At 42.6% G+C, this 26154-nt stretch overlaps 1 protein-coding gene across 13 annotated transcripts in view; it reads left to right on the top strand.

Moving 5' to 3' along the window:
* LOC129698962 (abl interactor 2) overlaps window positions 1-26154 on the top strand; it is a 97786-nt gene that overhangs the window by 57487 nt on the left and 14145 nt on the right. Inside the window, exons 4-10 of one of the 13 annotated variants that reach the window (XM_055638482.1) lie at window positions 328-345; window positions 5551-5648; window positions 12628-12777; window positions 14887-15008; window positions 17419-17646; window positions 24289-24465; window positions 25097-25183. In XM_055638482.1, the coding sequence (XP_055494457.1) occupies window positions 328-345; window positions 5551-5648; window positions 12628-12777; window positions 14887-15008; window positions 17419-17646; window positions 24289-24465; window positions 25097-25183 (880 nt within the window). Of the gene's footprint in view, window positions 1-327; window positions 346-5550; window positions 5649-12627; window positions 12778-14883; window positions 15009-17418; window positions 17647-24288; window positions 24466-25096; window positions 25184-26154 lie in introns of all 13 variants that reach the window. The other 12 variants (XM_055638481.1, XM_055638486.1, XM_055638485.1 and 9 more) reach the window with 12 other exon arrangements.

Genomic DNA, 26154 nt, shown 5'->3' with positions numbered 1-26154 from the left:
GTTCAGTGTCTGGGTAGGAAGTTAGAAAATGGAAAGCTGAAATCACAACACAAAAATGTTTTAATGGTTATTGAATCAGTTCTGAGTCGTTTCATTAGCAGCGTGGGCTGGAGGTGATCAAAGGTTTTCGGTTTCTTCTTCACAACTCATTAATTCAGGTTGTGGCCATGACTTGCACTGTGTTTCACTCTAACCAATTTATAAACATTACTCAATATCAGATGCTTTAACATTGATTCCTTTTGTACTCCTTTCCTGTGGTTTTGACTAACCTGTCAATGCTGTTTTTTTTCTTACTTCTTTCATTTGCTTCATTTATGCATTAAGTGGTTGCTTAGATTTAAGGTAAGAGATCTCAGTGCTTCTCCGCCATCCTATTCTGTGCTGAGGATATTGCAGACTGGATAGTTAAATGCTGCAGAGTTTGAAACCTTAGATGGGAATATTTACAACCGTGCTTAAGGCTGTAGATTCACCAATTCTGATTTGTACCATTCTTGAAATTTATAGACAGTTCTCTTAACATTAAAGTTATTTTTCCAAAGTGATCGATTCCTATTAAAGGTGGACTTTAATCCCAAGATCACAGGGCATATATATTCCATAAGTCTCGGCCGTGGGAAGCCTAGACAATTTGAGTAGTTGGCCACGTGGTCATGGTGACCCGTTGCAGTAGCCTAGTGCCTAAATTCTAGATTCCTAAATCAGGTGCACACTTTTCATGGATATTACTGTAGATCAGTCTTGGATTAAGAGCGGTACCCTTAAAAAGCACATTGATGTACATACACAAAGGAGCTGCCCATTTATTGATCAGATACCAAAATCTCTAAAGATCGCATGCTTCCACTTCTGTAATATTGCTTATCTGAAGCTCACAATTCACATCTGCCCCCCAAATCCTCATGCCAGCTTCACATTTCCAATGCCCTTCTGACAATCTATTCATCCCTTTACCTCATAAGTAAAAGATTTTCCAAAATCTATTGCTTTTATTCTATTGCACAGCAAATCCCATTTACCATTACCACCATGCTCACTGGTGAATGTTGGCTATGGCTTTTCAGTATATAAAAGTTAAAATGTTTATTTATGTTCCTCGTGTGGCCTTATGCATCCTATCTCTTTGTCCTCCTCCACTCGTGTGACCTCTTACTCAGCCCGTGAAATTAACTTTGACTTGTGAACTTTCTGTACCTCCTTCCCAATTGGTGACTATTATCTTCACTTGCGAATGGTGCTTGTAAACCTCCACCTCTCATTTTTGTTAAAACACATCTCTTGTCCAAACCTTATGTTAAGACTCCTAATACTCATGTGATTCTCTGCTGTTTACTTGCCTCAATTTAAAAATTAAATTTCCTGTTGAATCTAGCATTATTGCACAGGAAAAGCTCCAATGTGCCGGGATTGATGGTACTGTGGTATAATTTCCAGGCCTATCATAGTCAGGTGCACACAAATTTCTCCATTACTCCTCTCCAACTCTATTCAGTTCTGATCTTTGAGTTAGAAATAAAAAGGACGTATTACTGTTTCCAGGATAACCTTCAGTGGTCGTCATGAAGATAACAGTTGATTAGAACAATCGACTCTTAGCTTTGCCTGGACCCACATCATTTGAATCTAGCCTTAATATTCAGATTAAATAGATAAACAGGTTTCTACAAACCTGAGGCAAATGTCAAGCCATTGCAGTCTTTTAAATTGTGAGTTCGTTAAAAGCCACGTTATCCTTGTCGACAATGAAAGTCTAGGAGGAAAACACTATTCTGTTCTAAATCCCAAACGTATGGCTGAAATGTACATACGTGTTGGGTCCCTGGACTCCCCCTTTGTGGTTGAAATCAGGCACCACTCTATCTCAGTATTCACAAATGAGCACTGTGTTTGGAACAAAGGCTGAATATTGGTTGGAACGCATGACAAGAGCACTTGTGAAGGGCAAGTATAATGAAGCATTGTCAGCATATTTAAGAGTTAGACATGACTTTATCAATCATCTTGTAGCATTAAGAAAACATATCCAATTATTCTGTCATGAAAAATATCCTCTCCTTCCTCCCCTCCCCACTCCAACGATGAACCAATTATTTCCTGGGTTTCTATCACTACTTGTAAACTCCATGCTTTGTGAAATATTAAAATCACTCTTTATCTCTGATCAATGCTAAAATTCTGTGGGTAAGCTTACTTTAAGATTTGGATAGGCAGGGGATAATCATGGCAATGGAAAGAACTCCTTGATCGTTAAATGTTTTAACATGAATTATTTGCCCTTATTCTGGCAGGAATTAGCAGGAATTTATCTCCCCAGTGTGTGATATCCTGCATATTCTATATATGTATCTTACTATTCCAAAATTACCGTTGAAGGTTGGACCATTTCTACATCATTTCTTGACTCATCTCACCCAGTTCAATCTAAAAACAAATATCAAATGAGTTTCTGATAGCATTAATCCAGGAACTAGTGAGCAGGGGTTACCAACAACTCGTATCTGCAAATTTGAAATTGAATTGGTTTTACAGCATAAAATCTATAGAGTGGCTGCTGTTCGAAATATCCAAATGTTACATATATGTAACAGAGCGCATTCTTCCGTATTTATACATTGTAAAATAATGGGAATGTTTGATGGGAACTATATTCTGTCCAACCTGTAACATGGCACAGCATCACCCCAGTCAAAATGAATGAATAAATTGGTTTAACTTCACACAATGTGTCGTATATCTGTATGTTTCATGGGACAATGTAGAAAAAGCTTTATTCTATATCTATCTTGTTCTGTATTTGTCCTAGGAGGGTTTGATGGGCACAGTGTCAAGTGACCTTTACTCTGTATGGAATCTGTGCAGTGCTGCCCTGAGGGTGATTGATGCTGGTTTTGGGTGGTTGAAATGCAATGTGCTCCATTCCTCTCCATCAATCTCCCTCAATCCAAACAGTGTCAATACATAAAAACCTTTAGTCCAGCTGCATTGCCAGGTCTCCATCGCAATCCAGCTAAAATGATGTGGGCGCATCCCATCCTAAGACAAGATGATAATTTCCTTGCTGTTGGGGAGCATGGATTTAGCGCATCTGTGCATCGAGTCAGGGAGATTGAAGTAATTACACCATATTTCAATTTTCATTAGAAAACGTATAAACTTAAACTATAAAATCATTTGAGAGCAAAGTGAGTTGAGTCATGAATAATGGAAGAAACCATTAGAATGTTGGTTGGTCCAGCCCAGCCAAATCATTTTTTTTTACAGGAGATAGTTGTTTGATACTGATGATTGGAAATCGTATTATGTGACCTTTTATCTATAAGATACATTTACGTATATAGAATAAATCACTTCCTCCTTTTCCCGACAAATGTAGCTTGTGGTCTCTACGATTTATAGAATTTCTGTTAGTCCTTAAAGGACAAGGTGCAGGGTTTGTATAAATTTAAAATGAACAAAAATGTACCATGTGAAAAGCAATCACCTATTTTGAGACACAATGACAACCCACCCCTGTTGTTTGCACAAATCTATTCAGTAGCTCCACATAAAGCCCAGTGTTGCCGTTGTTTTGTGGTGTCATGCAAACTTGTTGTCAGTCTGTTTTCAGTTTGTTGATCTTGCTTGTTGCGTCTCAGCCCTGTACCAAGAACTGTATATGGTGTTTGCTTCTTGTCAGCATTCAGTACTTGTATGAGTGTGTGGTGCACATATGGTTCCTGTGACTGGCCTAACTATATTTTAGCTAGATTGGTGGGTTAGAGCTGCTGAAAATGATTGCAGCAAGTGATTCTGCAGGTTGCTATGAACATTTGTATATCTGGCTTTTCTGTTCAATAAGTGGAAAGCTTCCAAACCCAAGAAACTAGCTATGTATTATTTCCCGTTTTAAGAGGCAAGAGTATTAATTGTGAAAATTCTCCTTCGCAAAATTTCATGAACGTACTTTCCTGCTAGTATTTTATCCTGTGTGTGTGGATTTTCCTGGCAGTACTCTGTGATGTATGGAATTCCCTGTTCATATTCCCTGCTACGCAATTCCCCATTGTTAGTCTGTTGTAAAGGATTGTCTGTATCCTGGTATGTGAACTTCCCATTTATGCTGTGGTTTGCAAGGTTCCCTGATCACATTTACAGCAACCTTAATGGAAAGCAAGCTGCAGAAACAAAAGCAGAAATGCTGAAGAACTCAACTAATCAGGCAGCATCCGTGAAAAGAGAAACCAGTCAATGTTCCGAGTCAGTTACCCTTCCTTAGATCAGGTATGAGAGGAGGGTTTCCTGTTTCCAAGCAAAGCTGAGGGCAGGACTAACCCAAATTATTGGTTTCTCTCTCCACAGATGTTGCTTGATTGGCTGAGCTCTTCCCGTATATTTGCTTCTATTACAGCAACCCTAGCCTTACTCCATGTGTACAGTGCTCTCATCACTGTGCACTCTGCTTGTGTTGCTCGAATGGTCGTCAGTACAGCATGAGTGTGGTTGTACTTTGTCAGTGTGGACTCTGGACCACTTGTTGTCTGCTCACTGAAAACTCCTGAATGGGCAGACACATGCAGAATAAACCAGGCATATTGTTATCACACCAAAGGCGTTCCTGGACTAGTTACCATGAGGATTAAATGAACCATGTAGGTTCTGGGTTTTTTTTTCTCCCAAGTTTAGAACTTGTGAATCATATAATGACACAGTGCCCATGACTGAGTGAGAAACAGATGGCCTTAGTTTTGTTGCACAAAAACTGCAAGAACATAATGGTGGAAGGGAAATGAAAAATCTTGTTGAGAATCCTTTAGAATTCTCACCATAATAGAGGCCCATGTATAATCCCTCTTGCCCGGCACGTTTACGCAGTCCCTTCCCACCTGCGGCTAATTCTGGACTCCCCGTGCCGTGTGGGCCTGGTCTTACCCATGCTTCTTGAATGTGCATCTAGCTCCCCTGCACCAAAGTACACAGTTTTTTCAGCTCACACCCTCTTTCCACACATGTGCCATTCACCTATCCTTACCTGACCCAATCCACTGAAGTTTGCCTGAGTGAAACTGTTGTTTATTGTTGTGGCTGTTTGTTCAATCTGTTTCCAAAGCAACAAGTTATTTAAAAATTGCCATGAAATTTGAAATTAAATAGAAAATATAAGCAATGCACAGCAAGTTGGTCAGCATGTCAGAGACATGGTCTGATGCCGTGCATGAAATATTTGCCCAGTTCCTGTGGGCAGATTTCACCCAAAACATAAACCCATTTTTCCCTGTCACGCTGACAGGACAGTAGTGTATTTGTCACTTATATCTGTCATGTCTTGCTTTCATATAATTTTAAATTACAAACCCTGTACCTGTTCTGTAAGGAGATAGATTACCTAGTCACCTAGAAACCTGTAGAAAAACACTTTGCATGGCCTTGTTACCCTTTACATCTTCTTTCTGTTGTTGCCTTCTGTTCTGAATAAACTTCTGCATCAGTCTCCTTGGTATCATTGAAATTGCCAAATTTGCATTCACCAACCCTTCTCTCTCTCTCTTTGTCTTGATTTATTCGTTCCAGGTTAGCACACAAAATATGAAGATGGGTGGACTTCCACGTAGCACCCCACCCACACAGAAACCGCCCAGCCCCCCAGTGTCGGGGAAGGGCACCCTCGGGTAAGTGGGGAGTGATTCCAGTCGGTCTGCAGGAATTTTGATAAAATTCTAGGTTTATAGTCCTATATTATAGTCAAATTCTTATATTTGACGCACTTTTCCCACCTCTGGTTGGTGATGCAGGCAACACCTCTCATTGCATCTACAGTTATTGAATGGTCATGTTGGAATCCAGATGGTGTCAGTAACACTGTTGAAACATGGAGAGGGTTTTGCAGATGAGCATGGCTTTGCTTTTGCTTGTCCTGCTAAGGTATACAGTTTACATTAATCACTGGCCTTGATCAACCATAGTACAGTGTCAGAGTCTTAGAGCAATACACCATGGAAACGGGCCCTTTGGCCAACATTGTCCATTCTGACCAATTTGGCATTCTGGGCATGTTCTTGCATTTAGCCCATAGCCCTCTAAAATCCTTCCTATCCATATATCTGTCCAATAGTCTTTTACACGTCATAATCATATTTGCTTCCATAGCTCATTCCGGATACAGACCACCCTCTGAGGTCCCTCTTAAATCTCTCCCCTCTTACCTTAAGCCTATGTCTTCAATGTTTGGAATCATCCACCCTAAAAAAAAGACTGAGCATTCACTTTATCCATGCCCCTCAGAATATTGTACAATTAAATATGGTTACCCCTCAGCCTCCTATGCGCATTGAGTGCCAGCCCTAACGAGCCTCTTCTTATAACTCCATGTAACTTCCTAATGAATCTCTTCTGTATCCATTCCAACTTAATGACATTCATCCTGGAGATGGGGAATCAGAACTGCACCCAGTACTCCAACTGTGGTCTCACCATTGATATTCCAACATTTCTCTTTAATACTCTTCTCAAGAAGGCAAGTGCAGATTAACTCTTATTAATTCATGCAATTTATAATCTCTACTACACATATGAGCATGCCACCCTTTACAGGGTATTACGATACTACACAGCTTTACATTAGCAAGGTCACCTAACTCGCTCTCTCACAAGCCAGTGGAGCTAGATGAGAATAGCTGGCTGTTTGAATGTGCCTCTTTGCCTATGGAATAAAGATTGATCTTCATTATGTGTGTGTTGCTGTGGATTAGTCATAAACACGTCTTCAACTCTTTTGCCTGAAGTTATTTTAGGGTTTTTTTTAACATCGAACCATGGTAGGTTCCTTGCGTAAACCAGATCCTTTGGTGTTCGACAGTGAACTTGTCGAACATTGGCGCATCTTCGAAGTGGAATTCGGAATTTTTATAGATGCTGCCCATCCTGGAGCTGCTCCCCACACCGTTGCATCAATTCTCCTCAACGTAGCGGACACAGAGGCTGCCCTGTGAGCGCAGGATTTCTACTACGCCCCAGCATATGCTGATGCGGTAACACATGTTGTGACCCCGGTCGAGTCCATCAGAGACCCCGTCTGCCCTCCCTGAAAGTTCAGAGATCTGTGCCAACTTCGCACTAATGTTATCATGGAGCACCACAAGCTTTTTTTCCGTAGCCAACAAGAGGACGAAACGGTTAAATCCTACATTGGCGCACTCAAGAGCATCGCAGCTAGATGCCACTTCCAAGACCGTGACGTACTCATCTGCGGCAGACTCATATATGGCATCCCGAATGACAAGATGAGAAATGATTTACTCCGGAATGAGGAACTTACACTACATAAGGTTGAACGTGCCTGCCGGGTTGCAGAATACACTGACACCCATACCAAAGCCGTGGGACCGGGACCACACTCTGCCTAGGTCTGTCCATGTCTTCTGTGGGTCCCCGCGACAAACATTAACCCCTCGACAACTGCCTACAGCCCCAGGGAGGGTAACTGATCGTCCATAACTGGTAATTGCGGTGGCTCACACCTAAATTTCATGAGCAATGCCTCGCGTATGGCAAAATTTGTCACTATTGCAAAAAGAAAAGTCACTTTATCTGGTGCTGCCATGCTCGTGCCAACAGGGTCCAGCCACAGCAATCTCTCTATGCGCTTGAGCCTTCACTTACCCACGAGGCACTGACAGAATCAACAGTTACAGCAGAACCACGACCGCAGCACCTGCAAGAAGTCAGCCAAAACATACATTCTTGTATACCTGATTCACCGTCTACAGACAGTGATCCCATGACAACGCTCAGTTTCAACAACACCAGAGTTGCTGCTAAGATAGATACCGGAGCGAGATGTAACGTGGTCTCTCTATCAGACTTCCAAAGAATTCACAACAACGAAACTGTCATGAAAACAAACTCAAAAGTTGCATCCATTTGGTGGGAGCGAGTTGCAACCAGTTGGTACAGTCACATTACAATGCCATCTAGCGTCTCAAGTTTACAACCTGGAGTTTTTCATCGTTAGAGGGGAAGTGCCCCTCCTTCTGGGCATTGATGCATGCCGCGATATGAACCTAGTCTTCTTCGGCAAAACTGTGTACCAGCTGTCAACCTCTCAAAGTCCCACCCAACAACTGCTCGAACAACACAAAGACCTTTTTGATAACCAGTTGGGCAAGCTTCCCATGCTATACAGCATTGTATCCGACAATGCGGTTCTCCTCAACGAATCTCGCACGCAATGAAGGACCGCATCAAAGCAGAATTATACAGAATGGAACACTGGCCGTAATAGCCCCCGTCAACGACCCCTCCTGGACCTCCACCATAGTTACAGCAGTCGAAGAGAACAAAGACGAAATAAGGATCTGCATCCACCCTAAAGATTTAAACACCACCATCAAACGACCTCACCACCCGATGCGGACGGTGGTAGAGGTCGCAGCCAACCTGCGTAAAGCCACAGTCTTTTCTGTCCCAGGTGCAAATAACTGATTTTGACAAATACCACTAGACCATGCAACCTCCATGTTAACCACATTCGCGACGCCCTTCGGACGCGCCGCGAATCATGGACGACATCCTGATCGCTGGGCACAACGCACAAGAACACGACTCAAACCTGAAGCAGATCCTGGATCGTGCCAGGGAGGTAAATCTCAAACTCAACCCTCTCAAGTGCAGGTTTCGGGTCGACGAAGTGACTTATGTGGGCCACGTGTTCACCAACAACGGACTCAGGCCAGACCCGTCTGAAACCATTGCCATCAGCGAAATGCCAGCAACTACGGACGTGACAGCTCTACAACGATTTCTAGGTATGGTAAACTACCTGGGAAGATTCATCACAAACTTCAGCGAGCTGTCAGCCCCGCTGCGACAACTGACCCACAAGGATACCCACTGGCCCCAGCACCAGCAGAGGGCATTTGAAACCCCTCAAAACAACTAATGTCTTGCGGTCCAACCCTCACATACTTTGATGCCAGGTTACCCGTCACCCTCACCTGTGATGCCTCTCAGTATGGACTGGGCGCTGCTTGCCTACAATACGACCGGAAGGGTCCCAGACCAGTTGCCTATGCCTCTCGCACCATGACCGACACTGAACAGCGCTACGTTCAAATCGAAAAGGAGTTACTCGCAGTAACTTTTGCCTGCAAGAAATTCAAGGACTTTTATCTTTCGCAACCCGATCACGGTCGAAACAGATCACCAGCCCTAGGTCAGTATCCTCAGTAAACCGATCCACATGGCACCAGCTCGTTTACAACGCATGATGATGGAACTACAGAATTATGACATCAGACTAACCTACAAACATGGTAAGGACATGTACTTAGCTGACACTCTCTCATGGGCACCTTGCCCAACCTGCGAAAAACACCTGTCTGATGATGAGCATGAGGGGTACACGGTTATGATGGTCTCCTGCCTTCCATCTGCCGGCTTAGACATCCTAGTGGTACAAGCAGCTGCAGACGAAACACTACAATCGCTGGCCACTGTCATCTGCCGCGGCTGGCCAGACAAACAGCATCACCTGCCACAAGCTGTCTGCCCATTTTACCCTGTCCGCGACGAACTGGTCATTCAAGACGCAATCACAATTAAAGAACATAAGGTAGTCATCCTGACGTCTCTTCACAACAAGTACTTTGACATTGTCCATGGGGGCCATCCCCCTGCAGAAATAACCCTCCAACATGCAAAAGGTATGCTTTTCTGGCCCGACATGGCTGACTACATTCTCGAGAAAGTTGCTGCCTGCCCGATCTGCAATAGCCTGACCCTGCACCAACAGAAACTACTACCTCCCGCATCCCACACCGGACTTACCCTGGTCCACAGCAGGAGCCGACATCTTTGAGTGGCACAGCAAACAATACCTGGTTTTAGTCTATTCCTACTCAGGATGGTTTGAAATCGATCTGCCCAGTAGCCCGAGCTCAGCCATGGTCATTCAGAAACAAACTTGCCACTTCTCTGTCCACGGAGCCCCCCCGAAAGCTACTCTCAAATGGAACTAATTTCTCCAGTCAGCTATTCAGGAATTTTGTGAAAAACTGGGACTTTCACCACATCACCAGCAGCCCCGCGTACCCGCAGTCCAACGGCCTGGCTGAGTGCGCGGTAAGAAGTGCAAAAGAACTAATGGAACGCTCACACAGGGCTGGCTCTGATGTTTATCTCGACTTACTCAACCTACGGAACATCGTCCATGACCCTCTCCTGGGATCTGCAGCCGAAGGCTCATGTCACGGCGAACCCGCTCCACTCTGCCTATGGCCAAGCAACTACTAGAACCACAAGTTTGTGCACCATCACTTATCCAATCCCAGCTCCAACGCCGCCGCGACATTAAAAGGAAATACTACGATAAAACCAGCTCTCCGCTTCAACCGCTCAACAAGGGACAGGTTGTCTGCTTGTGGTCACTCCGAGGTTACTACCGCCTCAGAGTGGTTCTGAGGTCCAGAACCACGCTTATACTTGGTCAGTATTGACAATGGCATCTATCGGCGAACCCACCAACAGCTCCTCCCGGTTAAAGAACTGGCACCTCCGCGTCCTTACCCGGACCATATGTGCATGGCACCCGTTACATGGTATTACAGTACTACATAGCTTTACACTAGCATGGTCACCTAACTCGCTCTCTCTCACAAGCCAGCGGAGCTAGATGAGAATAGCTGGCAGTTTGAATGTTCCTCTTTGCCTATGGAATAAAGATTGATCTTCACTATGTGTGTGTTGCTGTGGATCATTCATAAACAGCAAGCATGCCAAAGGCCATCTTCATCACAGTCCACTTAAGTCACCATTTCCCACAACCACACACCTGTACTTCCAGATCTCTCTCTTTGTCAATTCTCTCCAGGACTCTTGCATTTTCTATGCAAGTCCTGCCCCAGTGTGACATACCGAAGCGCAACATCTCATACTGATCAATGTGCCATTCCTTGACCCACCTTCCCAACTGATCTAGATCCTGTTGTAAACTTGGATATCATTCTTCACTGTCCACTACCCCACTAATTTTGGTGTTTTCTGTAAATTTACTAACAATGTTAACTACATTGCCATCCAAATCTTTAATGTAGATATCTAACAACAGTGGATCCTGCACCAATCCTTGCATCACTCCATTGATCACAGCCCTTTAATCGGCAAAGCAGTCCTCCACTACTACCCTGTGACTCTTTCCTCCAAGTCATTTGAACCCAATTGGCTAGCTCACCTTGTATTCCATATGCACTTATCTTCTCGGTTAGCCTACCATGAGGAATTTGGTGAAGTCCATGTGGACAATGTCCACTGTCATGCCCTCATCAGTCCTCATGGTGATCTCTTTAAAAAAAACAACTAATTTGTGAGACATGAGATCCCACACACAAAGCCATATCAACTAGTCCTAATTAATGTGTGCCTATCCAAATGCTGTTAGATCCTGTCCCTAAGGTTCCCCTCCAACAATATTCCTAACAATGACATCGGGCTCACAGGCCTGTAGATTCCCGGCTTGTCCTTGCTTCCCTTATTAAATAACAGTACAACATTAGACACCTATCAGTCTTCTGGAACATCATCTCTGGACTTCTTTCCTCCCTCACCATCAATGCTGGTTGCAGTGTTATCACCAGTACCACTACAGTGACCACACAGTTGTGCGTTCCATTGATGCTTTCCATATGATAACTGTTTTGAATATTCAAAGGAGTTAAAATTGGCAGTCCCTTATGACCTGTGAATAGCATGCCTGCTTCTAAGATTGTATTAAACGGCAGAACAGTTTCAAAAGATTGAATAGCCTTTTCCTGGTCCTGATTTATTTGTTTCTTTATCCTTCTCTGAATTGAGTATGTGATCTAAACTGATGTCCTAATGGTGGGGCTTTACAGATGCAGTATTACCCAAGGCCCCATTTGTTTGTTCAATAGCAATGAAGGGTGTTGTCTAAACAGACCACTGTGTCAGGGAAGGAAGGAAAAGAAATGGGATATTTGGCAGCAGAAGTGCGTCATTAAATACTGCAAAAGATGTTACCGTAACAACCACAATTAAAAAGTATAAAAATAGTATACGTAGAATTAATAATAGAATTCTATGGCACAGATGGAGGCCGTTTGACCGAGGATGCCCAGGCAGTTCAGAACGGAGCATCCAGCTCTTTGTGATCTTATAGTTTACAGCACTTAGCTGTTCATCAAGCTTAAGTGTGACGAGGGATTCTGGCTCCATTTAGGCCACAAATTTCAGAACCCCACTTTCCTCAATTTTCCCTTCAATCTGTGTTCCTTTTGTTATTGACCTCTCTCTTAAAGGGAAGTCTCTACTATCATTGTGCCAATAAATGGTTTACAATTTGGAATACATGCTATTGATAGTATGTTAAGAAATACAGCATGGAAACAGATCCTTCGACCCTCCAAGTACTTGTCGTCCATTAACCAGCTACCCATTTACACTGATCTTATATTAATCACATTTGTTTATTCTCCCCATGTTCTCATCGACAATGTGTTAATAAATATTTTTAAATTTACCACATGAGCTTGTTAGTTAATAGTATGAAGGGTACAACATGAGCTGTAAATGATGGGAGTGAATAATATGTAAGGTGACAATTGGGCTGAACTAATTTCTCTTCTCTGTATGTAGTCGACATTCTCCTTATCGGACACTGGAGCCCGTGCGCCCTCCGGTGGTGCCAAATGACTATGTACCGAGTCCAACTCGCAACATGAGCTCCTCACAGCAACAAAGTCCAGTGCGGACAGCTTCTGTAAATCAGAGAACAAGGACATACAGGTATAGAGAGCGCAGGGTCCTGGCAACCTGACCCACACTGCTGTGCTGAGGTTAGATTTAAGAAGCCACATGTCTGATGGGAGTTTTTATTTTAGATTTTCATTTGAAATTTATACGTTATTATGGAATTAGTAGGAATTGGAGCATTAACCAGGGACTCTGTTGTATACACTGCAGTTCTTGTGGTTTAGATAGAGCAATTGTGGTTTATTTTATACAGAATCGGTTGTGAAGTCAGGAATTAGATTGAGCTGTGTTGTCCTTCTCATCAAATATCTTGGTGGTGCAGAATTTTGAAATGTATGCAGTCATCATAGTCATGGATAGAAGATAGCTAGTACCCATGAAAATGCAGTCCAGCATAAGTCTGAACTATTAGGAGAGTTTGGCAGAAGGATCGTTTTTTGTTTTTTTTTTAAAGGCAAAATTCTTGTAATGTCAGCATGTCAGTCAGTATCTGAACGAAAGAAATGGTTAACATTTCAGATGATTTATCTTTCCTCGGAATAAGAAAAAGTTAAGAGGTTTGGCAGGTTTTAAGGATGTACAAAGGAGGAAAAGCAACATCAATGGAACCTTTGTCATGAGGTTGAGGTCAGGCAAAATTAAATAAGTATGGGATTGGGAGTGCAAAGCCAGAGAGGGTGGAAGTAATCAGTAAGCAGGTGGAAGTGAAAATAGCACAATTCCAACAGCTGCTCTTTGGGGCTGCAGTTCTAATTTAACATTCCTGAACTTGATACTGATTCTGGATACCTGTAAGGTGCTTAATTGAAGATTGAGATGTTACTACTTGAGGTCATAAGGAATAGGAGTAAAATTAGGCAATTTGCCCATCGTCTACTCCGCCATTCAATCATGGCTAATCTATCTATCCTCCCCTAATCCCATTCTCCTGCCTTCTCCCCATAACTTCTGACACCTGTACTAATTAAGAATCCTATCTATCTCTGCCTTAAAAAATATCAACTCTTGGCCTCCACAGCCTTCTGTGGCAAAGAATTCCACAGATTCACCACCTTTTGACTAAAGAAATTTCTCCTCATCTCCTTACTAAAAGAACATTCAACGAGTTTAAATTGAACCTAATTGCAACAGGGAAGAGGAGTTAGGTCAAGGTGTCATCAGGCAGGGAATTAAGTTGCAAGTGATCAGGGTTCAAAGGAGTTACCTGAAAAATGTATTCAGGGCTGGATGTTGAAACTGGATGTAAAAGAGCAAGTGTTCCATCTTGTGCCTTGCAAAGAAAATACTGTAGGAAATGAATGGAGTGAATTAGGAATGGGCCAGGAAAGGAAATACAAGTTTGATTAAATGCAATAGAGGAGAAACATGGAGAATTGAGACATTCTGATAGGAAATAGGGTGGAAAGAAATTCAATTGAGGTACCTTTGGGAGTCAGTGGGCTTATATATATATATATATATAAAGTTTGCATTGTTACAGATGTCTTCACAACCACAGAAAGCCTAAAGTGCTTCACAATCAACCTGTCTTTTCAAACATCTTTTGTTCAGTATAGGACTTTAGAAGAAATATAACTATTCCTGTTTTGGGGCATTAACTTGCAGGAATGCAGATTGCAGAGAAATGCATACAGATTGCTTTCAAAGAGGACCTTGTAAATACTTGAGGAATAAAAATTACAGATAAATGGAGAAAGCGCCAGGAAATGGGACTGACTTGGTTGTTCTTACAAAGATTAAGCTTGGGCTTGATTGGTCAAATGGTCACCCTCTGTACTGCATTGATTCTGAGATTCGAAATTTCGAAATTTCACATGTCCATTGTGAACATGGTATTTGGGCTGAGTGCAAGGGGAACAATGTGGGGTGAGAGCAGCAGTAAGCATATATCTCCAAGTGATGCAGCCAACCGCACATTGCGTCTGCAGTTTCCAGAGGTTTCTGGCCTCAGGTAGATGAGGAACGTGAGGGAACCAGGAAAAATATGCGTTCTGGTAAAAAATCATTAGCATGAAGTGTTGATGTTGTCTCTATCTTCACAGATCCTTGTGACCTGTAGAGAACAGGATTGTGATTTTATTTGCGGAAGGCGAAAGGTCTCTGTGAGCACTGACTTGTGCTGTGATGTGTGTATTACAGTAGCAGTGGAAGCAGTGGGGGAAGTCACCCAAGCAGCCGCAGTAGCAGCAGAGAGAACAGTGGCAGCGGGAGTGTTGGAGTCCCCATTGCTGTGCCGACCCCTTCTCCACCTAGTGTGTATCCAGGTAAGGGATAGTCCAGGCAATGTGCCTCACATTTATTTTGTCGCGATCCATGGTCTTTAACATGTTATGATATTTTTTCTTGCACTCGCTCTCATGCTCTTTCTAATCCGTCCTCTTCCCCTTGCTCGCCCTTTCCTTCCTGTGCTCTCTTGTGGGCTCACAATCCTTGCTTTACCTCACAGGAACTGGCACTGCAACCTGCTGTCAACATTTTGGTTCATCTTTGTTTTTCTTTTCCTATTCGTTCAGCTTGGCCTCCCAATACTAACAAGCTTGGGGTCCATTCCTGTTTGGGTGAAGTGGGTGGAAAGATTAAAAAATAAAGTGGAAATGTCAGCCTTGTCAGGCAACATACGTGGAGAGAGTGGTTGAGTGAACATCTCAGATTAATTACCTTTTGATGGAAAGGTTGAGAGGTCACTGATCTCTCTTGTTAACTCTACTAGTATTGTCTGAGTATTTGAAACATTTTCTGTTGTTATTTCAGATCTTAAGTATCTGCAATGTTTCACAATTGTGTGGAATGATTTGCCCGGAGTAGAAAAATGTGCCAACCTGGCAAAACTGCAACACAGGCTGATAAGCAAAAGCAGCTTGAGCTAACCAATCCACACTAATGGATCAGATGAAAGCTCTGTAGTATGATGACATCCACCTGTAAATAGCGGCTGATAATTCAGTAACTATTGAGGAAGAGAGTGGACCCCACCAAGTAACGACCAAAGTTGAGGCTGATGCATTTGAGCCCAACTTCAGTTATAAGTACATGATCCATGTTAGGTTCATTCAGTAATCCCAATTACAAGGTCAGTCATCGGCCAATACAGTTCTTTCAGTTAAAAGAAAAAGTGGCTGAGAGCATTCACCTGCTGATGATGATGTAGACGACTTCCTGGGTGTGTTGTTGAAATCTTGTGCTTTAGAAGCAGGCGAGCTTCTAGCTCATCTTTCTCAAAGCAATTGTATCACAGATATCTACCCAACAGTGCAGGAAAGCCCCTCATCCACAAAGGTAGCACATATCCAACGATCTACTGATTACTCTCTTATCTTTTCTCAAACAGATGGAAGGTGATGTTAACAGTGCTCATAAGTAGGATTTGCTGGTATGAGTGCAGCTCTATCAGAACTTTGGAACGGTGATAATGTATACAGAATGAGTGCAGCAGTTTGCAAAGGTTATTCATCATATAGAGGGATTCAGCATCCAAACAGGTCCTTTAGAGCACAAACCTGCACCATTAGGCACCTATTTGCATCAATCCTGATTGTACCCATTTAATTTTCCCAACAGCAACACCTTTAGGACAATTTACGTTATGTGATTGTAAGAGTAGATTACCACAGGCCAACCACTATCTCGTGCTTGTGAACTTGATATTAGATGAAAATATGTTGTCAAGCTTCAATAAACTGACCAATATCTCTAAATTTCCATTTTGGTCCAAATTTATAAACTGCCGAAGGGATGGAATTTCCTTCCTGCCCTCACCCTGCTACCCCTTAATCCTAATGTGTTGACCATCTTGGTGTATTTCTGAAGCTATTGAGAAATCTTGATGCCATTACCAAAATAATATGGTAGCACTTGTGCTGTTGGCCTTGTACTCAACTTGAAGAATTTCATTGGGGAGGGTAGAAACTGACATTTCAAAGCGGATTGTGATGGAAAGCATTTAACTCTTCTATGCAACTACCTCCATCATTAGACAATAGACATTAGGTGCAGGAGTAGGCCATTCGGCCCTTCGAGCCAGCTCCGCCAATCGATATGTTCATGGCTGATCATCCCCAATCAGTACCCTCATTGCCATCCTTATTGGATATAACTCTGTGCTGTGTTGTCATTTCTGAACCCTGTCAACTTTTCAAGGGTGCCACCCCCAGCCTCCCTCCCCCTGAACCAGGTAGATGAGGTTGTCACTTCTGAGCACAATCTAGTGACATCATCCTCCACTTGAAACTGAGTGTGGAGTTTGGCTGAAAGGGTCAGAATTTGTTGTGAAGATTCAGTGGCTAAACCTGGTGCTGAAGTTCACATTGCCATTATTTGCCTTCAAGCAAAGCCACCTGGGTGAAATACATGCAGTAACCTTTGAGGAAGTATTTTGTAGTATCAGAACAGCAATTCAAGGTATGGCGAGCAGATTAATAATTGCTTGTTGATATCTGTGTACTGTTTGAAACGGGCAATCTCCTTGTATCAGACTGTCTGAGTTGGGTGGTATGACTTCAGAGTATCTGAGTAGTGAGTTTTCACTTGGTTTGTGCGTATTCCTTTCAAGAATATTGTTTTGTAATGATATAAGTATGATGCTTGCATGATTGGAACTTTAACTGCTCAATAAGCTTTCTTGTCCCAGCTAATATTTTCCTTTGTGTTAACCCTTCTTTTACACCCTCCCCTAAGGCTCGGCTGGTACCCCTCCACTCCCCACTACCCCTAATCCCACTCCAACCCCTGTTCCTGTTGCTCCTGCCTCTGCTCCAGTGCCTGCTTCAACTCAAGGTCCTGTTCCCTCTGCAACCCCTGCCCATGTTCCAATACTGACCCCAGACTCCATAGCAGGAGCTCAGCCCTTTGCTGATGGCTTCATAACACCATGTCTCCCTGCTGTCTCTTCCACTCCTACTGCAGGTGAGTCTGTCTTTCTCACTCTCTCGCTCTGTCAACACAGTTGTTTCTCAGGCAGTCTTGGAATAAAATAGAAATGCAACCAACCCAAATTGGCTTGAAAAGTTAATGCAGTGCATCCATTGCAAGCAGGATTGGGAGAAATAAAAACATACATTTCATACTTCTTAAAGGACAAGGATTATGATAGTGGTCAGAAAGAATAAATGGACATTATTGAAACTGTCCCAGTTGCTGAGGAGCATAATCCCTGTAGAATCCTCCAGTTCAGAACATGTTTGTACTTTGCAGCAGATGTGGATTATGATTGGAATAAAACACAAGGGAAGCAGACTGTACTGCCCAAACCTTCCACATTTTCAAGAAGCAACAAGAAGCAAACTGCTGGAGACGGTTTCCGTGTCCAGTAGCATCTGTGGAGGCAAAGAGATGGTTGTATTTTGGTTTGACAACCTGCATCAGTCTTCCACAGATACTGTCTGACCTGCTGAGTTCTTCCAGCAGTTTGTTATTTGGTGCATTTTCCAAATCTTGTATCTTCCACATTTTCAGTTCCATTCAAAATGTCTTGTTTTGGGCTTTGATCCCAGTTGTACAGAGCCTTTGTCAGACCAGATCCAGAATGTGGTATTCAGTTTTAGCCTCTCACCCTCTTGTAAAATCAATTAACTTTATTATTAATTCATTTAAATAATATCAGGGTTTAAAGAACTAATGATGTCAGGTTGCATCAATTTGGTTTATATTCTTTCTGCATCAGAAGGTTAAGGGTTGATCTAACTGAAAGTGAAAAATTATGCAAGAATATGATTGGATTCATAGACAACGCAATGTCAGGCCATTCAGCCCATGTCTTCCACCATCAACATCTGAGAAGTCAGCATATTTTCATGAAACTCAAATGAACCTATTGTATAAATACAAAAAAAGATTAGAAGCTGGGTATCTTGTAGTGAGTCACTCCTGTGGTGATAATTTCCATCATCAACAAGGCATGTTGGAGGCATGATGTAGTACTCTCATCTTAACTGGATATGTGCAACAACAACTCAAAGGTTGACTCCATCCAAGACAAAACAGCCAGCTTTATTCGCAATGATCCAACACCTAAACAATTCATTCCCTCCAGCACCAAAAAATGTCGACTGTACTGCGGTTACTCAGCAAAGCTACTCTGACAGCAACCCCAAGCCCATATCCTTTAGCACTCAGAAGGACTACATTCATAAACACATGGGAATATCATCACTGCAGGTTCCTCACATGTTGCACACCATCCTTGGGAATATATCCCTGTATCTGAACCTCAGAAATTCCTAAGCAACAGAATTGCGGGAATACTTTCAATAGAAGGACAAATCAGTTCAATTAGGTGGCTCACCACCGTCTAAAAGGCAGTGAAGGACTGCATTGACGGTCAATGATTCCAAGAAGCATGAAAAATCAATATTTAATAAAATCTCATCAACATACCCCAGCTGTTCATTGTTCCTGAAGTGATTTTTTACTATTTGCTTCAATAGCCCTGTGTAGATCAAATCCCATATGAGCACCTTTATCTGGGCACAGTTACTTTGAATGTTCTGATTTCCAGCTTGATTTCATAGGGTCTATCTTAGATGGACGGCCACCTATTTTGTACTTCACATGTGGAAACTTTTTTTACTTTGTTTACATTTTAGATGGTTTAAATGCTCTATTGGATCACTATTTAGACTTTTTGTTAATAAAAACATACATGGCATAAGCCTCTCTTAATGTATTCCTGGATCTGTGAATCTCTTTTACCACTTTGTCCAGTATGTCTCAAGCCTTTATGAATTAGGAGAGCCAACAGTATACACCGCTTTCCAAATGTGATTGTAAACAATGATTGACTAGTCTCAGTTCTGTCCCTAGTTCTTAACCCCGTAATTCTTGGAGTTATTTTATTATTTATTAATTTGGCCTTTTTAACCTGACTGCAATTATTTAAGCATTAATATTTCCAGATCCATCTTTCTTTATTCCCATTTAAATTCTTGTTTTGATAAAACATGACTTTTATATTTTTATTATCAACAAGTAATACCTCATTTATGCCTAGTGAAGACTATACGGGCATATGCCTGTGTCCGTAAGCATGAAGTTCACCAATGCTTCTCACTTGTGACTCATTCCCTAGCCCCACAATTTAAATTCAGTTTCACTCTTGGGTGATTTTCAGTTCCAGGTCAGGAACTGATTGTATTAGAGAATATTTTACTTGAAAACTTTAAACCTGTTGCTTCTCTGATGACCTAATCATTACCCATCCTCTCTGCTTTCTAAAACTCTTTGTCATCCATTCTATAACTCAATCCCTGACCCTGCATAATCTCACCTTATTCACTGATGTTTGATCATCCAGCTCACCAAAGATCACTTTTAAGAACGGATGAGTTACATCTCCGTTATATTACAATTTACTGTCATTCTAAAATCTATGCAAATATTTTTTTTGAGATAACATGGATATGGAAAAATGAATTCCTCTGCGTTGCCTCCAGAACATGAGTTATAACCATAATATTAAAGCTAGGATATTCTGATATCAGGAAGCATTTTTTCCACCAAAGGTTGTAGGAAAATAGAGTGAAATTCCCAAAACTGCTGAGAATATGGAATTCTCATACCTTCTGGGCAAAGGAGTTTAGTTTTTAGTTAGGTCAGCATAACAATTAACAATGGCAAATGGAGTTGAGGTACATGTTATAAATGAGAAAATCTTCAGGGGCTGAATGATCTCCCTTTGATCCAAAGGAGGTATCTCCATATTTCAAGGTATTATCAATGCCAGCCTCAGCACTTTGAAGTGTGACTGGATAGTGATCAGAATCATCTTTCCCAGTCGTTGATTGGAGCAATGGTAAACTTTGTGCACTCTGCCTAAACCTCCCCAAACAGTAGATTTGGTCATTGAGAAGTGGGGCATCATATGAAATATGGAATGTCTCTGACTGAAGTATACTGTATATTGTCACAAAAAGAAAAATTGCAGCAAAACTTCCTCCATCTCCATTTATTGCCTCTCATTTGCGAATTAGACTCCATTTATTGGCTTCAGGAATTTGCAAAGTTTGTTGGTAATATCATTTGTACAGTGATGTACAGAGTCATAAAATAGAAATCCAGGATCTTTGCTGAGTAAATCTCTGCTGACGATAAAAGGTGCCTTAAAGGGCTATGAGGCCATCAATATAGAGAGCCAACGGCAAATAAAACCAACCACATAGCTCAGCCGTACCAACCACCTCATGGCTGGACCTTCCTCCAATCTTACCCCTCTGGCCAGCTAACCTTTACCATGCCTCCTGCCACTCCAGCCAGGCACATCTCGTATTACCTCCTGTCCATCTTCACATATCCCTTTAATTCAGATTCCCTCACTCCACTGATCCCTCTGTCACTCGAAAGAAAGGAATTAGACAGTAGGACTTCAAAACCTATCCACATCTCAGTTGCAGTCTTGGCCAACATCAACGGGTTCCATCATACAAAAAGGCAACAAATCTGGGCAGAAAACTGATTATGTCCTCAACCATTTCACTATGTTTGGTCTGCCTGCTCTCCTTGTACACACTAAACATCAGAGTGCTGCTCTTCAATTTTCAAGAACTTCAGATTGCTTTATTTATAATTTGTCCACTTAAAAACTGCCTGAGAAGCAACTTTTCCATTACTTTTATTTGGCTGCATTGCAGTGTGTATGAATGAGGTGAGTCCTTCTAGCTAGTTTGTAGATCCGCTTAACTCATCTACACTGACTTACTGGATGACCTCTGCCTCGTATTGGATGTTTTATTTCTGGCAGAATTGAAGAGGGACCCAGATGATTTACATGTTGAGGGACGCATGAAGCATCCAAATTCAGAATACCCAATGTCTTTGAGCTATATTTCATCCAACTTCTAATCCAGTGTTTTGTAGTTTAAATTCAGGGTCACTGCAGATCTGTTGATTTTTTTTTCTAAGGAATGATTAATGTTGATCAGGTTGACTTCTGACTCTTGGTATCCAATTATTTTCCTTTCAGTTGTTAGATCTCAAGTCTCTGTTTTGAAATTTGTATCAACTGAAGCTAATTAAATTCTCAAAGTAAGGTATTCCTTCTGAACTAGTCTTGCAGTTTCCTTGTGTAGGAGGAACTGCAGATCCTGGTTTAAACCGAAGATAGACACAAAAAGCTGGAGTAACTCAGTGGGACAGGCAGCATCTCTGGAGAGAAGGAATCGGTGACGTTTCGGGTCGAGACCCTTCTTCAGACTGGTTAGGGATAAGGGAACCGAGAGATGTAGACAGTGATGGAGAGAGATAAAGAACAATGAATGAAAGATATTCAAAAAGGTAACGATGATAAAAGAAGCAGGCCATTGTTATCTGTTTGTAGGGTGAAAATGAGAAGCTAGTTCGAATTGGGTGGGGGAGGAATAGAGAGATAATGAATGCAGGGGTACCTGAAGTGAAAGAAATCAATATTCATACCACTGGGCTGTAAGCTGCCCAAAGGAAATATGAGATGCTGTTCCTCCAATTTGCATTTAGCCTCACTTTGACAATGGAGGAGATCGAGAACAAAAAAGTCTGTGTAGGAATGGGAAGGGAAATTAAAGTGTCCAGCAACCGGGAGATCGGCTTGGTTCTTGCAGGCTGAGCGAAGGTGTTCCGCAAAACGATTGCCCAGTCTGCGTTTGGTCTCGCCGATGTATAAGAGTCCACATCTTGAACAACGGATACAGTAGATGAGGTTGGAGAAGGTGCAAGTGAACCTCTGCCTAACCTGAAAGGATTGTCGGGGTCCCTGGACAGTCGAGGGAGGAGGCATAGCGACAGATGTTGCATCTTCTGTGGTTGCAGGGGAAGGTACCATGGAGAAGGGGGTGGTTTCGGTGGGAAAGGATGAGTTAACCAGGGAGTTGTGGAGGGAACGGTCTCTGCGGAAGGCGGAAAGAAGTAGAGATGGGAAAATGTGGCTAGTGGTGCGATCCCGTTGGAGATGACGGAAAATCCGGAGGCTTATGTGTTGTATGCGATGGCTGATGGGGTGGAAGGTAAGGACTGGGGGGACTTTGTCTCTGTGCGACTAGGGGGAGGGGGAGCAAGGGCAGAGCTGCGGGGTACTAAGGAGACATGAATGAGGACAACTTCTATGATGGGAGAGGGGATCCCCGTTCCCTAAAGAATGAGGACATCTTGGATGTTCTGGTATGGAACAACTCATCTTGGGCGTAGATGGAGGAATTGGGAGATGGGGATGGAGTCTTTGCAGGAAGCAGGGTGGGAAGAACTGTAGTTGAGATCGTTGTGGGAATCAGTGGGTTTGTAATAGACACCCGTCAATAGTCTATTACCTGTGATGGAGACTGAGATCAAGAAAGGGGAGGGAAGTGTCGGAGATGGTCCAAGTAAATATGAGAGCAAGATGAAAATTGGTGGTGAAGTCCATGAGTTCTGCATGGGTACCTTCCCATGCAACCGCAGAAGATGCAACACCTGTCGCTATACCTCCTCCCTCGACTGTCCAACGACCCCGACAGCCCTTTCAGGTTTAGCAGAGATTCACTTGCACCTGCTCCAACCTCATCTACTGTATCCGTTGTTCAAGATGTGGACTCTTATACATCGGCGAGACCAAACGCAGACTGGGCGATCGTTTCGCGGAACACCTTCGCCCGGCCCACGAGAACCAACCTGATCTCCTGGTTGCTGGACACTAATTCTCCTTCCCATTCCATTCTGTCCTGTCTCCTCCAGATACATTCTCCTTCCCACACAGACCTTTCTGTCCTCGGTCTCCTCCATTGTCAGAGTGAGGCTAAACGCAAATTGGAGGAACAGCATTTCATATTTTGCTTGGGCAGCTTGCAGCCCAGTGGTATGAATATCGATTTCTCTCACTTCAGGTAGCCCCGGCATTCGTTCTCTCTCTTTATCCCTCCCCCACCCAATTCAAACTAACTTCTCATTTTCACCCTACAAACAGCCTGTTTCTTTTCTCATCGTTGCTTTTTTACATATCTTTCATTCATTGTTCTTTATCTCTCCACATTACCATCTATATCTCTCGTTTCCCTTATCCCTAACCATTCCTTCTCTCCAGAGAGCTGCCTGTCCCGCTGAGTTACTCCAGCTATTTGTGTCTATTTGCAGTTTCCTTGTCTGTAAATGCAGCAATTGGTCTTCTGTTGAAAATTCATTTGTCTCCCATATGAGGTGTTAAAGGAAAGCCTCATCTGGCCCCTCAATATAAAATATCTTTGGAGCTTTTCTCAGAAGTAGTGGCATTTTCTGTTTCCTTGCAGAAACCTTTCTTATATCGCAATCGCAGATAGCATTGAATTACACATAATTGGCTGCACAGACGAGTTGGCCTAATTACTTTGTGCTGAAATTACATGTAAGGCATATGCTTGATCGTTGATCTGCTTGTGTGTGAATCGACTTTGTGGCTTCCTACATTACAATGGTGAAGACCATTCAAGAGTATTTTGTAAGCTTTAAAGTTCTTGGGATGTTCTGAAAACCTAAAATATTCTGCATAAAAATATAAATTCTTCTTAATTGATTTTTAAAAATTGCTTCCTGCTTTAATTTCCAAAGTAACCTTTTCGTCCTCAACTGTTTCAGGGCATACCACCCAGTTCTACAGCATGAATCGACCAGCGCAACGGCAGAACCCTGCCACTATTGGGGGTTCTCTACCTGGCTACAGGCGCCCTCCTTCCTTGGCCTCACAGGCGAGTCTCCAGAATCAAGTCAACGGAGGACCATACTACTGTCAGAACCAGGCAACTGAATCTGGAGGTAAAGTCTGCCTTCAGCATTACCCTTGATATCCTCACTCTGCAGGGTATTCTTGGGTCTTAGCATTTCAATAAAACATCAGTTGTCTACCATTCAACTCATGGTTAATGTTAGGACTGAGAACATTTTAGAGTTTAGGAATGCTGTGTAGCTGCAATAGGAATTAACTTCCATTATCTCCAAGCTGTTATGTTTCACGGTCTAACAGAATGCTTGAGCAGTGCCTTTAAGAGGCCAAACCAGCAGCTCAACTTTGCACCCGTGCTTCAGATTCCAGAGTACATATTAACACCATGGGAAATCATTTGGAACAGAAATAACACTGAAATGAGGGGGAAGTCAAATTCATGTAATATCTCTCAATCTTAAATGCAAATTTGTTTCGGGGAAAAAAAGCAACGTGTCTACTGTTTTGATTGAAATGTATCTGCATGCAGTTGTTCTTCTCTGCTAACCTGGTTGAGAAGGCTTGGCATTTCCTGCTGGCTTTGTGCCTGGTGTGCTTTTACACGTAGGTTCAGCCTTGTCTTGCAAGCGTCGTTACTTGTTTAAATGTAAAAGTTTCTGTTGCTGCTTCTGACAACTTTGTTCCTTTTCTTTACAACCTTCCCATGTATGCTCTTGTATGCAGCGCCCCTCGCTCCGCCGCCACCTTCTATCCTGCAGGTTACACCGCAGCTACCACTGATGGGCTTCGTGGCCAGAGTTCAGGACAATAGTAAGTCCACTCTTTCCATTTTATGAAAGTGGATGTTCTGCACAGCGTTGCATCAAGAGCAGCCAACCGTCACAAGAAAAATAATCAGCTGTTTGCCACAGTATTTGTAATTATGCACCCAGGCAAGGTTCAGAGGTACTGCGGGTGTTAAAACCTGGAACACAGAACAGAATATTGGACGAACTCAGCAGGTTAAGCAATATCTGTGGAGGCAAAGGATGGAGGGTGGATAATGTGTCTTAATTTAAGAAGGGCTGCACGAAAAAACCTAGGAACTATAGCCCAGTGAGTTTAATATCTGAGGTCACTAAGTCACCGGCGAGGATTCTGAGGGATAAGATGTATATGTATTTGGATAGGCAGGGGTGGATTAGGGATACTCAGCATGGTTTTGTATATGGGAGATCATGTCTCACAAATTTGATTGAGTTTTTTGAAGAAGTAACCAAGATGTTTGACAACGGCAAGGTCATAGACATTGTCTGTAAGTATTTCAGAAGGTAGGCTGCTCTGTAAGGTTAGATCACATGACATCCAGGGATAACTGGAACAGTTGAACAAAGGGGACTGTGAAGGCATGAGAGGGGAGCTGGCCAAGGTAGACTGGAAAGGGATCCTAGCAGGAATGACAGTGAAACAACAATGGCAGGAATTTCTGGGCATAATCCAGAAGATGCAGGATCATTTCATTCCAGTTAGGGATAGAATAAAACTAAAATAAAAGATGTATAACACAGCAAAGAGTAGCCGGAAGCCAGAGGATTGGGAAACTTTCATAGGACAACAGAAGGAAACAAAACAGGTAATACGGGCTGAAAAGATGAAGTACGAAGGGAAGCTGGCCATATAAAGAAGAATATAAAGAAGTAAAAGCTTCTTTAGATATGTTACGGGAAAAAGAGTAACAAAGTCAAATGTAGGTCCCTTCAAGGCAGACACGGGTGAAATTATTATGGGCAACAAGGAAATGG

The sequence above is a fragment of the Leucoraja erinacea genome, chromosome 7 (genome assembly GCF_028641065.1).
Source record: "Leucoraja erinacea ecotype New England chromosome 7, Leri_hhj_1, whole genome shotgun sequence".
Taxonomy (NCBI): Eukaryota; Metazoa; Chordata; class Chondrichthyes; order Rajiformes; family Rajidae; genus Leucoraja; species Leucoraja erinaceus.
This window is presented reverse-complemented; position numbering and strand designations above follow the sequence as displayed.